This window comes from Falco cherrug, chromosome 7, assembly GCF_023634085.1.
Source record: "Falco cherrug isolate bFalChe1 chromosome 7, bFalChe1.pri, whole genome shotgun sequence".
NCBI lineage: Eukaryota > Metazoa > Chordata > Aves > Falconiformes > Falconidae > Falco > Falco cherrug.
In genome coordinates, this window is record NC_073703.1 from 16,847,450 (window position 1) to 16,862,930 (window position 15,481).

The 15,481-nt window shown below is 37.1% G+C and overlaps 1 protein-coding gene across 2 annotated transcripts in view; it reads right to left on the bottom strand.

Annotated features, from left to right (window-relative positions):
* MYO5C (myosin VC) overlaps positions 1 to 15,481 on the bottom strand; it is a 37,349-nt gene that overhangs the window by 6,362 nt on the left and 15,506 nt on the right. For both annotated transcript variants that reach the window (XM_055715856.1, XM_055715857.1), the window contains 19 exons: positions 15,002 to 15,088; positions 14,804 to 14,915; positions 13,663 to 13,874; positions 12,804 to 12,969; positions 12,256 to 12,402; positions 11,489 to 11,653; positions 11,174 to 11,267; positions 10,536 to 10,599; positions 9,171 to 9,351; positions 8,482 to 8,575; positions 7,545 to 7,608; positions 7,389 to 7,469; positions 6,841 to 7,021; positions 4,322 to 4,415; positions 3,470 to 3,521; positions 3,102 to 3,267; positions 2,757 to 2,844; positions 1,948 to 2,043; positions 844 to 998 (listed from right to left, as the gene is read on the bottom strand). In XM_055715856.1, coding sequence (XP_055571831.1) covers positions 844 to 998; positions 1,948 to 2,043; positions 2,757 to 2,844; positions 3,102 to 3,267; positions 3,470 to 3,521; positions 4,322 to 4,415; positions 6,841 to 7,021; positions 7,389 to 7,469; positions 7,545 to 7,608; positions 8,482 to 8,575; positions 9,171 to 9,351; positions 10,536 to 10,599; positions 11,174 to 11,267; positions 11,489 to 11,653; positions 12,256 to 12,402; positions 12,804 to 12,969; positions 13,663 to 13,874; positions 14,804 to 14,915; positions 15,002 to 15,088 — 2,299 coding nt within the window. The remainder of the gene's footprint in view (positions 1 to 843; positions 999 to 1,947; positions 2,044 to 2,756; positions 2,845 to 3,101; positions 3,268 to 3,469; positions 3,522 to 4,321; positions 4,416 to 6,840; positions 7,022 to 7,388; positions 7,470 to 7,544; positions 7,609 to 8,481; positions 8,576 to 9,170; positions 9,352 to 10,535; positions 10,600 to 11,173; positions 11,268 to 11,488; positions 11,654 to 12,255; positions 12,403 to 12,803; positions 12,970 to 13,662; positions 13,875 to 14,803; positions 14,916 to 15,001; positions 15,089 to 15,481) is intronic.

Below are 15,481 nucleotides of genomic sequence, written 5' to 3' on the forward strand. Positions count from 1 at the left end.
AGTGTACTTCCTGCAAAAAAAGTATGAACACCACCTGTATACACCAACAAAACTGAACTACATATAAACACAATTCTAACGTTGTCCAAGTATGTTTTATTTTTGTTAACTAAGTAAACATAAGCTTTTCCAATGAATAAACTGTGGTATAAATTTGTTTGTGAACACACTACAGGCATTCTTTATACAACAAATTCAACTGCATAAACCATAGTCCATTCCTGCCTGTGCTACAAAGCATGCTTGGTGTTTTATTGCATTATAAATCCATAATAAAGCATTCACATAGCTGAATTTGTTATGTAGATGAGACAACACGCTAACAATTCTTGTTTATAACTTGATTTTGTAAACTGGCTGGCAACATAACTTTAATCATTTGGGTACTAATGCTGCACTACCAAATGACATGTCAGTAAAAACACTACACTAGTAGAACATCAGTGTAAAAACCTCTTAAAATTCTGATACCTGCCTGCCGCCAGACATACTAACCTTCATTTCTGTCCCTCCCACTTTTACCAGTGCTGAAAGCAAAGGTGCACTTCACCTAATTAGCTACTTGTTGTAAAATGTAAAATCCTTTAAGTGATTTTGTCAAGCTCTTTAGATAAAAATAATTCATGTTAATGCGTTCTGTTGAGCACAGTAGAGGCTTACCTGGAGGCTTTACAGGGATACTACTACAAACTTCAAAAAGAGTGTCACTAGTGATTATTATTCTATTACAGGAATACTAGCAAATGAAAGTCTCAGCATTCCCCAGCTATTATGCATACATCTTGTATACCTTACATTAAAAATCAAAAAGCACAGTATAGTACGGCCAAACTTCATTCCTACCTTAACAACTTGTTTGATACCATCAATGGTTACATTCATGAAAGATTTCAGCATGTCAGCATCATTCAGATAATCTGCATACCTCACACACATGAATAGGATGTGAGCTGGAAGGCCAGGTATCATGTTAACTACAACTCCACGTGGCTTTAAATCTGCATGAAGGAGAGTCATCAGGTTTATATAAAGATTCAATGATTCAATGCACCACTCTGAAAAAGTCAAGCACTACGGGGTTCGTTTCTTCAGTGACCAGTCACTTGATAATTAATTTACGATGAATTGCTTGTTTCTGAAAAATTCTGTAACAGTATTGTTCATCTAAGGGTATGAATTAAGTTTTCCAGAGAGGTAGAAGAGTATTGTAGCAAATTCTAAGGCCCAGCACAGTCTATGCCACGCAAGACAACTTCAAAAAGCAACCTGCATTTAACTACTCGTGGGAGGCCCCACCAAATTCTGGCATTGCTTAATGACACACCTTTGTTAACAAAGATATAAACATTCACAAGGCTGAAGCAGGTGAGAAGAAAAGGAAGATGTTTCCAAGCAGTATTTAATAATGCTACTAATATACATGGAAAATTTGTCAAATTTACTATTATTTGTAAGCTAATGAAAAAAGCTGATTTGGCAGTAAGATTGATATTGTAAAGAGGACAAAATTCCTCTACAAGAGAGACATGAAAGTACAGTTCCTTTCAGTGAAAGGAATGATACGGAAAGAACACACAGGAGATTAATCCATCACACATGAATATAAGTCCAGTGACTTACCAACTTACTACATGACCAAGAAGAAAGTAAATTCAAGTCCCTGGTGTGCTCTTGAGATTTAGAGCTTTATAAGTGAATAAAGAATAAGAAAGATAAGAAAGCCAGCATTATGTAGAGTCAGACAAATGATTTTTACACGGATAAAGCACTTCTGTATTTGAAATGTCTGTCAGCAGAAAAAGAGACTCCAAGTTGTATTGGTGGTACGAGAGTGGAAAAAAGGCAACTTTCGATGTAAATGAAATATGGTGCCTTGTAGATTTTGTTGTAGCGTTCTACACTGAGTATCGTTGATTACTAATAAATTTTGAGGTGTTACTACAATACCAAGGATCAGATTTTGAATAATCCTTTCTTCGTCCTCTCTTTTGTACTCCATCATTCCAATATACTCTTTGGACTCAGTGGGCACACGAGCTTCAGCTGTCAAATACAAAAGCACTGTTACTTGCAGGTAAATGGCTAAGCTCATGTTCACATTACAACAAACTTTTGGAGAAAAGCAGTTTTCTCTGTAATAAACAGAGTATGGGCCCTGTTCACAACAATGTTCTTAAGCTTACGGCTCCAAGCATTGTAAGTTAAGTAACATTTGTATTATTCATGTCAATAGTTTCACTAGATTCAGTGGAATTACTTCATTAATAAGACACGCGAACAGCAACAATACATCTCTACATTAGTCACCTCTGCAATGTTTTTAAGAGTATTCTACAGTGATTCGATAGTGCTGTGTAAGAGCTTTATACAAACTAACTTCGTATCAGGAACCATCTGCCACTTGAAGGCTAATGGGAGGAATTACTCATCTGATGCAAAACTAACATTCTGTTGGCTCAGAGACAGTTTGTGTGAGGGTATGTATTAACTCCTGTTGACAGAACCTTATGCCTCTGGCTTAATCTTTATTGTAGTCTAGGTTCCATATGTGCCCATTATTTAGCTGGGGAAAAAAATACAGGAAAGGACTTCTATGTAATTTTTGTTGATGGTTCTCCTGGCACTCTTTTTCTGAGGTTTTAAATTTCTAACCCCACCCAAAACCCTACATTTATTTTTTTTTACATACTTCTCTTCAAACACAACTGAACATTCAGAACCATGATAAAAGCCATAATCACATAACAGTATCTTACCTTTTTCAATAGTCTTGGTAAGAGTTTTGATCTGATCCTCCAATTTTTTAATTATTCTATCTTTCATGTCTAGTTTTTCTTCAAGATCCTGTAATAATCAACACCAGTGAGTTCAGAGCAACCACAATTAAAAAACATCTTCTACCAATACATGTTATTGCCACAAATAAAGAGCACCACTATGTGCTTTTACTTATATTTGGTGGAAGAAACATGAAACCTTCCTATCTTTTTTCTCCCCCAATGAATTGAGAAAACATCCTGTCCATACCACAAAATCATGATTTCTTTCTTTTCACCCTGCATTTCAGGTACAGTTTCTTAACGACAGTTTCATTTCCTCACCATGTTTTCCACAGTAAGTCGAGCTGTCTCTTGCTTTATCTTGCTTTGTACTTCATCCTGGATTTCATCTTGCATCAAACCGTTGCTCAGCCCCTCAATTTCTTGGGTTGCAAATTTCACTTTCTCTTTTTCTTTTATGTCTACTTCATTCTGGGCCTCAGTAGTTCTAAAAGTAGATGGATAAGCTTTGCTTTTATTCTTCTTTTGTTAAAGCATAGTTGTATCATACTTACTCATTTCTTATTAACTGTACACAAGGCTGTAAGGCAAAACTTATATTGAATGTGGTACTTAAAAGAGTTTAAATGACTTTGTTACCAAGCTTATAGCAACTACATTTCTTACATTAAAAAAATTAATATATTTACCGTCTTTGTGTTCTATCCCCTTCTAGCTCATAATGCAGCCGATTAGACATCTCTTCCATTTTTTCAGTAATAATTAGCAACAAAACCCAAAACAAAAGAAAAATAACAATATCAAATTTGCTTACTGTTCTGTACTAGTATTCTGTAAATCTCTTCTTACACTCATATTTTTGTTTCATCCAATGAAATTGAGTGACATGCCAAATAATGCATCAGAGAAATATCTGACTACTCCACACCACACAGAAGATTATATGGGATGAGCAATTTTGACATTACTAACTTCTTGCAGTTGGCAGTAAAACTACTTGCACATTTTAAATTGGTTGCCTAGGAAGACATTGCAGTTAGAGAGACTCAGAATCCTCAGCTAAATATCATTTCCTAAATCGAGAACTTTCAAACAAGCAAATTTAGCAAGAACTTTTCCCTCTGCCTCCCACTCTGAATTTTTTAATACTCTCTGAAGTTCACCTCATAGACTGTGCCTTCAGTTTCAAAACATCTTTCCTTTTTATGACTGTTTACAAAGGGCATACTCCATTACACATATTCTTAGCAGAGCCTTACTGAATACATTTGCAGACATCCAAACCACAGAACTGAATGACCTCAGAAAGGTAAAAAAGCGAAAAAAGCACACATACTTGCATGCATATTATTCATTAATAACAGAGATATAAACTATACAACACATTTTTTCTTTGTGTTTCTTACATTTTACTAGCAAGAAAGTAAGTAATCAGGCAATGAAGTTATCATGTAATAATTGCTTCAGCTTTTAAAAATTCAGATATAGGGAATTCATCATCTTAGACAACCGAAAGACTAGGGATGATACTGGCACTTTACCTTTCAACTTTACAGTCTGCTCTTGAAGACGGTTTTCAAGATCTAATTTTTGATTTTCAAGTTCAGAAACTTGCTGTTTAAGATCTGGAATCACCTTTTAGAGAGAAAGAAAATTTCTGTATTTCAGCACCTTCCTTCTTTTCAAATGTCTGCAATAGTTCCCATGACACTGGACAACCTTCAACTGCAACTAGCCAAACACAGGGGAGAGACTGGGGGGTAGTACTGCTCCCTGCTTGCCTGACTTGTTTAACTTTTCTGGAGGCATCTGCTGCTGGCCACTCTTAAAAATGAACGGTGAGCTAATGAAATGATTAGACTGGCCCAGTACTGGGTTCTTCTGTCTTAGTTTAAAGGAAATTACACTGTGGCTTTAAGTTCTCTAGCCCAATTAACACTGAAAAAAGAATCAATACGTTATAAAATATTTTTTAAAAAAACACACTATAAGTAACTTTTCCTTACATTTTCAATTTTCATAACTTTGTTTTGAAAATATTTCTTTAGTTCTTCACTCAGCAGAAAAATAATATAGTATATGCTATCTTCTGGAATAATACCACCTCTCTGTGTTAGATAGGTTTTACACAGTACTAGTAATTAAGACGCCTAAGCCTTGTCTGCAATTTGTTAGCAACTTGATATGCTTAGCTGCCCTCTGGTGGGGAGGGCCTCAGAACTGTGCAAATCCATAACCACCATAAATCCCCCAGACATCTAGTTTTTCCCTATCAGATTATAGAACTTGTCAACTTAAGAGACAGAAACAGCTCTGCAGAGGCTTCTGAGAAAAAGATGTTAATTATTGTCCTCTGACTACAGGGAAAGAATGAAGTAACTAAATTCTGAACTTGCATGCCTCAGTACAATGAAAATTGAAGCTGGCTGCTGTGGGTTGACCCTGTCTAGCCAGAGCCAAGCACCCGTAGAGATGCCCACTCCCCCTGTACCCCCACCCCATACCCCACCAGAACAGGGAAGAAACTAGCAAAATCAGAAGTGAGAAAACATCCAGGTCAAGATAAAACCAGGCACCCCCTTTCTTCTTGCTATACTTGAGTTTTTATAGCTGAGCATGACATTAAATGGCAGGGGATATCCTTCTGGTTGGCTCGGGTCAGCTGTCTGGGCTGCATGCCCTCCCAACTACTTGTCCACCCCCAGCTTAACTGGCTGAGGTGGGACAGAGTAGGAAAAAGAGAAAGCCTTGGCACCGTGCAAGCTCTGTTCAGCCACAGCCAAAACACTGTCATGCTATCAATACTGGTTTACCCACAAATGCAAAATGCAGCATAAGACTGCTACAACAGACCCAGTACACTGTCATAGTACTGACTCATAGAAAGCTACAGTATCACAAAATCACTTTTCATTAAGTCTGAAATATCCAAAGTGTTCCATCAGAAAAATATATGGCCTGACCAAAAAATGGCTACTTTTTAAAATTATCAGATGAGAAGTTTAAGTCAGGTAGGTATTAAAAAAGGTATGGTGAGCTAATTTTCTGGTCACTGCTAAACCATTGATTCATTTTTTAGTTAAAATTCCATGTAAATAAAAAACCTAAGTAAATACTTTTTTCTTCATCACTTCCAGTATAAATCTGCTTATTATGTAGAAATTATCACACCGCTCAAAAGCTCCTCACAGTGTTGAGAAACTGCAACAAGAACAACCAAAATATTTGCATGAGCTCAGCAATGGACATCCTGACAACATTCTGAAGTCCAAAACATCTTTTATAAAATCTGAATATTCAGCCACATAAGCATATGAGGGTTCAAACACATTCTAAAGACTCTCACTGTCTCCCCAGCTATCGGCAATAGAAGGCAAGGCTTGTGTCTGCACTACACACCAAGTCAGGCTTTGTAAAATGGTTGCCATTCTGTGATTAGAGTCAAATCTCAATTCAGGTTTATGCAAAAGAAAAGGGAAAAAACCTATGGGAGGCTGCCCCAGCAAGCTGCACACTTGGGCAATAAATTTGGCTGCCTCTTAACACACTACCCCAGCACGCAAGGAAAGAGCTGAGACCTTATCACTCTACAACTACTTGAAAGGAGGTTGTAGGCAGGTGGGGGTCGGTCTCTTCTCCCAGGTAACAAGTGACAGGACAAGAGGAAACAGCCTCAAGTTGCACCAGGGAAGGTTTAGATTGGAGATTAGGAAAAATTTCTTCACCGAAAGGGCTGTCAAGCATTGGAACAGGCTGCCCAGGGAGGTGGTGGAGGTATTTAAAAGACATAGTAGATGTGGGGCTTAGGAACATGGTTTAGTGGTGGACTTGGCAGTGCTACATTAACAGTTGGACTCAATAATCTTACATGTCTTTTCCAACCTAAATGATCCTGTGATTCTATTATGTGCAATCTTAGATGGCCATCTCTGTTCAAGGCTTGAGATTTCAAGGACATGACCATACTACAAGATTTTGAGGGTTTTGTGCCAGAAACACATTTGGATTGTATTACTAAAGTAACAAAAACATACTTTGCTTTACTACACCTTGATCTTACCAGGTTTTCTGAAGTTAGCCTGCTAACTTCAAGTCGAATACCATCATTTATGTCATTTTCCTCTCGAAATAATTTTTGTAGATGATTAATATCCTGGCTAAGATGTTCAACTTTAAAGTTCAAACCTTCAATCTCTTTTTCGTATATTTCTTTTTGAGACTGGAAATGACTTTCCAATACTCTGTTAAAAAAAAAAGGGAGAAAGAACATGGCAGATGTAGTACAATCTTGATGCGATGGGTCAGGCTTAATACAAAGTGGAAACAAAGTATCATGGATAACATGTAGACATTCTGTAATACCACCTGTGCATTAAAGGAGTTGAAAGTTATGCATATCTCAGATGAAACACATTTCCCCAACTGCACACATACTCACTTACCTCACTGACTTAGAAGTTTGTTAAACTGATTTTAAGCTGCTCAGCCAGTATTGTTCCTTTCTTAAACAGACGTTCAGTACTGCACTGTCAAATCAGTTACTGATCTTTCTGTTTATCTTCTAGATCACAGCTTGGAGTTATGAAAACACTGAAGAACTGAACTAACCTTGTAGCTTTTTTCAAGCCCTCGTAAGCAAACCACACTTCTCCATCCTCATTTAAGTGTTCCAAGTCATCTGTAGAGAGTCTAAAATATAAGGCAGTACAGATGAACAAAATGTACTTCTTAAGCTTTTTTAAAGAGACCTCAGAACAAAATTACCTGCTTCGTACATCTTCAAAATCATAACTTTCAAGAAGCTGTTTTGTAACTTCTGACATCTTTTCTGGAAAAAAACAAAAAATTTGTTACATGAACAATTTTCCCCCCATATTTCAAGTTAAGTTTGATTATAAAAAAATCAAACCAACCTATTCCTAAATCTACAAGGTTCTTTCCTGGTAAATCAGATTTACTGAGTACTACAAGAATATAATGAGGGACTTGGTTCTACTTCTGGACATGTAAGGTGCACTAGATAGGCATACCACCAATATATTTTTTCTTAACACATCAGACCTCCAGTGCAAAGTTAAATCTTTCTGTTCTGTATCTGGACAACTGCTAGAGTTGAAGAAATGATTTGTCATCTAGTGCTAGGTTACTACATTAAATACTGCAGACACAGGTTTGCCCTATGACAGCATTAGCATTGAACAAAGTACACAACAATAGTGCTTCTTATTAAGTACCTTTTCCCGAAGCGAACCTAACTCAGCAACTTATTTAAGCATATTTGACATTTCTTGGACCTAAGGCTAAAGATAGGATGAATGAAAGCAAGATAATGTATTGTTTCCATTATCTTGGATCTCTACAAGCTACTTGTTAGATTCTAAGTGAAGTTTAAATTATTAGCATTGACTTTGAAACACAAAGGAGAAATGTCTGAAATCAGAATTTCTTCAAATAGGTACCCTAGATCTCAGTATTCAGTGATCACTTTGTAAAACTCACCTGTTGGGGGTTGTCCGTTGTGTGTCCCATCCCCCCCCCTCCCATCCCCCGTTGTAAGTAAAGGTAGGAACAGAATGAAATCCCTACAGGATGGGAAAGAGAAATGGGTTTTTGTCAAAGCTAACATGAAAAAAGTCAATTTAAACTGGCCTGTTTCACACTGTACTCGGTAAGTTCCTGAATTATCTAGTATGTAGCTTACCCCTCAGTTCTCGCTTCTGTGACTGGGCCTGCTTCTCAACATCCAATTTTTGTGTCTGCAGCAGTTCAATTTCCTTTTGCAACTCGGGTATTTTCTGAATCAGACAAAAATTATAGACCGAGACAAGGAGGGAATGACAAGGGCTGAGTATCAGTTACATCATAAAGATAATGATAATTAATAACAAGTTCATATGGTAAAAGGTTTAAAATGTGTTTTTTTTAAAGCATTTGGTTCTCAAGCATCAGAGGAGAGTAATGTGATGTAGTGAAAACTTGTGTCTCTGTCATGGAATTGACTCAGAGAAAAAAATGTGACTTTACATAAAAGTACTATTTTCAGGCCATTTATAAGCTAAATTTATGGAAAAAAAAACAACTGAGAAACTAATATTTTTTTGGAAAAAAGGGAAGAAAAAGAGATCCACACATTTAAATGTATAAATATTCAGGCACAATTACTCTTCAAAATGTGCACTTATTTTTGTGAGCAGTAACTTACTCATGTTGTGTACTATATGCAAACAGTGCAACACAGTGGTGTATCAAATACAGCTTATTAACTACAAATTCTTCTAAATATGCACTGGAGAAAAAAAAATTAGTGAAGATAATTTATAAATAGAACACCCACATTCTCTATTTGCTTTATCTAGCAAAGACTCCAAAATGAAACGTGTCATACTGTACCTGTGCTAGTTTTGTAAGTTGTCCTACTTCCATTTTCAAGCCATCCTGAATGACGATTTCTTGCTGAATTTGATGTTGTAGCTGAGTTTTTTCTTCTTTCAGAATCTTAATTTCTCCCTTGAGCAATTCAATTTCCTTTTCATAGTCCTGCTTCTGATTTTGGAAATTTTTCTCAAGTAACCTAAACAAGGCAACAAAAATGTGGTTTAATTTTCCTACATTCATACATGAAAGAGTGGGCTTTGGTTTTGTTTTAATTTGAAGGACATGTTTCACTGAAGAGAACGTAAATGAACCATAAATACTTAAAAAATGCTATCCTACACCCTCAGAATCAATCTACAAATTGGATGATAATGGGATGAAAATGTCCCTGGACTCCGCTACATCTTTCAGATATTGAGACTGGATTCAAGACAAAACTGAGGTTTTTCAGCTTAAAGGCTAATTCTCTAACTCCCTGAGAGCTGGCCTACCTGAGCAGCTTTCTGCTACATTTATGGTCACAGTCACTTACTGAAGGAGGACACAGCAACAGAAGGCCCTGTATCCTTCTCCGTAAAACAATGCAGGAAGTTTTCCATTTTCTACTAATCCCTGCTAGAATGGACCAGCTTCCAACATAATACAGTTCATGGGCAAAGCAGAAAAAAACTAGCAAAAAAGTCCTGTTAGTATGGTTTGAAGTTATTTGCAGCTGAAATCAGACTGAGCTGAAATATCACATGGCTTCCAACCCTCAGGAAGGACTGACTGCACCCTTCACCCTTCAAAGAACAGCATTTATCTAGTACCTAAACTTCTCTGTCTTTAATCTAAGATAAGCAAAGCAACAGCCATTTATTGCTAAATAATAGGATTTAAATACTGCAAATGAAATTTAAAAAAAAGGGGTGGGGGGGTGCGGGGAGGTTTTCCCCTACATTTTTAACCAAGTGGCCTTTACAAACACTGCCTTTCCTTCAAGATGAATGTTTCAATTCTTCCCTTTAGTATTCACTTCACAGGAATTCTGACTGGTACGACTGCTCTTTCAGTCCTGACTGAATTCCGAGTTTATTTCCAAAGAAACCATTATTATCAGGGCTGCCTTTCAATTCTCAGAAAGACACATGAAAAGACAGGAAACTGCAAAAGCAATAACATCTCAGGTCTATAACATAATTTCCTGCACATAGCCGACCCGCAAACAAGCATGTGCTTTTCCTCAACTGTACGAAGTACTTCAGTACTAGCATTAACGTTCAAGAACACTGACAGATTCATAAGTGATGTGAGCATAATACATTTACAGCAGGAGAAAGAAAGGCAGGGCAAGAGAAAAAATGAATGCTGTTTCAAAGCAATAAAATTCAGATTCCATACATTCTTTGATTTTCTTCTTTTTGTACATCATTGAAGAGCTGCTTTGTGAGGTCGTCCATTTTCTCTGTCAAAAAATATTTCAATATTTGAAACTTCCATGCAATTATGTACATTTATTAGAACAGTATGACCACAACGAGAAGTTTGGTTTTAGTAATTAAATTCTAAGGTATTTTAAGGCTGAAACAACTCTCTCAAGTGCCAAAAATTATCACAGTAAATTTTACTAGTAAAGCTATAGAATAAAAAGGTTCTGAAACACCGAAGTGTTACTTGTCTAAAGTATACTTGATCTCATGTGCTAAGCATGTCCTTTGAAATTAAGATTCTTAAAAGCAGTATATTAAAGGAATCAAGGACAAAGCATCACTTCGAAGGAATGCATGTGCACGAGAAAGGAAACATAACAGGAGAAGAGATTTTGCTACTCAAAGAACAACGTTAATTTAATGATTAAATTAAAAGCATTTGCGTTACACATTCTAAGCAAGAGAAGCTTAGGATCAACTTTAAATTTACTGTGAATTCAGCATTTATATTGCTTTTATTAGAACAAAAGTCATTGACCTTTACATAAAACCTGAGTTTACAACTTTACCCCACTATAACTCCTTTAAATCTCCTTTTGGTTGTTGTACCTTTCATTTCCTCAGTTTTTGCTTGGAGCTTTATTTCTAAGGTGTCTTTCTGTTCTTGTAATTCTTTATTCTGATTCTCAAGTTTTAAGATTTTCTGTAGACATAAAGAGCAAGAATAATATATAAATTACAAAAGGAGAAAGAAATCGGTCACAGAAGGTCTAACAAACATATACTGACTCCCTTCCTTCCCCCACCCTGCCCCAGGAAAGCAAAGTTACTTAGTAACTCTCGAGTCATTCATTGGATAAATCTAGTGGCTGAAAAAAATATTTAAGCAAAAAAAAAGGAACCCAGACAGTAATTAAAATTTACCTGTTCACTGTCCTCTTTATATTTTTTCCCTTTCTCTTCATATGCTCTCTTTTGAGCAGCTAACTTTTCAAGATCTAATTCGAGTTTCTGAATAGTATCCATGTCATTCATATGACTTGAAGCCAGACTGGTCAATCGTTCCAGCAAACCATGATTTTCTCTACTCTACAGTGAGTAAGACAGGTTAAAAGAAAACAGAATAATGCACACCTGAAACTCTTTAATAGATTTTTGAAGGAAACACCTGACCTATTTCTGCGCACCATCCTGTATCAGTCATAATTATTCCAACCAAGGATTATTTCCACCAATTAGACTAAAGCTACCATCTTAAAGATGATTTGGCTGGTATGGCTCTCAAAAATAAGCTGCAAAATAAACATAATATGGAATTCCCAGAAGTTACCAAATATGTTGTACCAGAGCAGTACCTCACACATCCTTCATCCCAATACAAGTAACCCCATCCAGAGATTGAATGGCCTACTTAAGAAACAGTAAAAATATAAAATTTATTGCAGACTCTTCTTGTTGCCACAACTAACCCAAAAATATAAGGATACTCTAGATTATTCTTCCTGCCCTAGATGTAGGAAGGATAGTAGTGGTTTACATTAAAGACCATATCCCTTACATATTCTCCTGTCTTGTCAAGTAAAGTACGGATATTGTAATTCACTAAAGACTCTAGTCAACAGGAGAGCTCTGAATAAAACAGATATGATAAAAAAATTAGTTAAAATCATAAACTGACTGGTATCTCTCACCTGTTCTTCTATCTTTTTCTGCAGTTGCTGAACTCTGTATGAAAGCTGGATGTTCACTACAAACCGCCGAATATTTTGAAATCTGCGCCTGGCAAGCCACGCACGGGCGTATTTCTGAAGGATCACAGCCTTGTGCTCTTCAAGCATCTTTAAAATAAAACATTAATATCTGTCTGCCATTATCTATAGCTCAATCAGCATCCATTATAACTTTCTGTGAATCTACATGCACTAGTAATGACAAAGCTTCTCACGGAAGTATCAAGATACTGTAATACCCAGACAGCAGACACATTTGAACCACTGTGGTAATCACATTAATGATCTGCATCAAGTATTAATCAGACAGAACTCTCAGTAGCCCCAAGATTATATCTAAGCTACTGTGTATCAGTATTTTTATTGTAACAATATAAAAATAGAGTAGAAGATATGAGAACCAGACCCACAAAAGATAAAGTATTAGGGATCACTGCCCTTGTCTCCATCTTTCTTACAGAGCAGTAGCTGTTTCCAGTTAATGAAATAAAATTTTTGATAGGCTGTACCTTCCGATATGTTTTTCTTGCTAGAAATCCTCTTGTATAAGCTTGAATTGTTACAGCAGCCACACGGATGAGCTGGCAAAGTCTACGGACTAGGTAACCCCGACAGTATTTCTGAATAATTATAGCTGCCCATGTTTGCTTCAGAGTTCTTGCAGTTATAGCTTGCCTTAATTCAAAAGACAATAAAGTTTACTTAGGTCACATCAGATTTCCCTTGCACATTCCCTCTGTCAGTCACATCACACACAAAAAACCCAGAAGATACTGAAAACAGGCATCCACTATCTAAAATAGAGCTTTTTCTTCAATCAAAGTGAGAGGGAATTGTCCACCACCTTTGAAATTCATTCCACAAGCAATTGTTTTGATGGTGTCTTTCTGAAAATTTCAAAGCCTACATAGAGCCATCTTCCTCTCAGTCTGCTCTGTGAACGACTGGTGCAGTTTCTCTGCTGCATAATTCCTTGTAATAATTTGTACACACTAATTTGAAGACTCTTGTAAATTAAATTGCTTTTCCTTTCTGCTACCTGATTTCTTCTCTGGCTCTGATGCTAAGTAGTAAGCCCAAGCCAATAACTGGGTCACGCACCATTAGCTACGGACTGAGCTTACAGGTAGACAGACCTCTCAGGAATCTGGCAGACAATATTTGAAATCTGCTAGAGTACTTTCTTCGTATCAGCTGAAAAACTTGAACATTTTCAAGTCCATAATTACAATGAAAAGGAAATGGAAATACAATCTGAATTGGTCTTTCCTAAAAATTACACTTCAAATTAGTGTTGAGCATTAGTTTGACCTTCTATATCCTTTCAGGCATGCCTTAACCACAAATTCATTTAGCAGTCAAAAGTACCGTACAGTCCGCTGCCCCCGGAAATACTGCTGTATTATAATAGCTGCTTGTTTTATGCAAAGGAATTTCTTCCGCTGCAGCCAGCCTCGAACACTCTTTTGGATCGTAATGCATGCATGTCTCAGTTTATCTGATCGCAGTTTCTCTAAGTAGGCAACCTGTCCTGCTCTGAAGAAAATCTTTGTTCTCCCAAACTGATACTGGCTATGATCCTGAAAAAGAAAACAATAAGCATATAAACTTTCAGTTTATGATTGTAGACCACTCTCTTCCTTTTATAAATTGTCACTTCAGGCAAGCTCTTCTGAAATGACATGATCTTGCTAAGTAAGAATATCCTCTCTGCCTTCTTTGTAGATAGGAGTATATGGGGGGAAAATCCACTTAGCAGAAAAGAACCAGAGAATTACATCCAAAAATCGCACCCTGGTGGTCTCATTAAAGCGAGGACCTGGACTTACCATCAAGGCCTTGAAAGCAACCTCTTCACCCCCTCCTGCAAGCCTGGTTCCTTGGGCTCAACACTACCTTTTGGTGCGCATGTCTGGCCTTGAATCAGAGAGCTGTGTGAGCAAAAACCCAGGGGAGAAGCTGCTTTTAAGCTCAGGCTCCCACCCTTGGCCTGTGCCAGAGCTATACTGCAAGTATGCCTGTGTGTAGCCTTACACACTCCTGAGTCTGAACCCAGTCAGTACTGACACACTGACTCGAATCACTGGCTTGAACTTGGACCAGCCTTGTCACTACAGCCTTGTCTAACAAATAGCAATATGCAAAATAGCACATTTTAGAACAGTTCTCCAATATGCTGCATTCCACCATAAAAAGCCCTTTTGTGTGTGTAAAATTCTAATACTTGATAAACGTGTATCATTTACTGCTTACTGTAGAGCATCTTCTATTTTACAAGTGAAGATACTAAGCACAGAGCAGTCAAATCACGGGTCCATGGCCACATCATGACTGGTCACAACACAAGGCTATTGACTCACAAGCTGATGTGCCACGCACTAACTCAGGAAAGACAGCAATAATGTAAGTATCTTTCCTATTTGAGGAGTGAGACACCACTCTTGGCAAAAGAGACCTTTATTAATAACAGATGCTACGCTACACAGTGGGTCAGTACAGACAAACTAACCTGGATTAGCCGCTGCAAAACAATCTTGCAAATCTGTTTTTTATCATTTATAGAGAGTTCCTGCTGTGTCATAAGAATGCTGTAACGGCTGAAAAACTCAATGTAAGTCCACCTGGAAAATTAAGAGTTAGCAAATGTAACTTATTTAAGAGACATCCAAGTACTTTTTGAAACACGGAGGCCCACTGCTATCCCTACCTGGATGGGTAGCTCTGCGCACTAATTCGAATAGTTTCCAAAACACCACACGCTCGCAGTTGCTGAGCAACTCTCTTTGAATCAAACCTAAAAAAGCAGAGTTATATTTTACATTTTTGCTGGGTTTTGCATGCTGTAATAGTTAGAGCCATTCTACTAGCTGCATTTCTATTTCTGCCCATAGGATGCAGGGCTCCCTACTTTTATTATGGTGTCTTCTTTTTTTTTTTTTAATATGGGATAGGAAGTATCTGAGGTTTCTTTTTCTTCCTCAAACAAAAGGAAGGCTGTGTTTATTTCTCTCTTATGAAAAGTCCTGTTTCCTTTCAATATTTATCTTGACAGTTCATATCAGCATGTGACAAAGAATCATGCCACTCTCAGCACAAAACATACACAAAATAAATTCCCTCAGCAGTCTATTGACAAGAAATTCTGTCTAGGTACCTTTTAGCACACTGACTATGAATAAACCAAGAT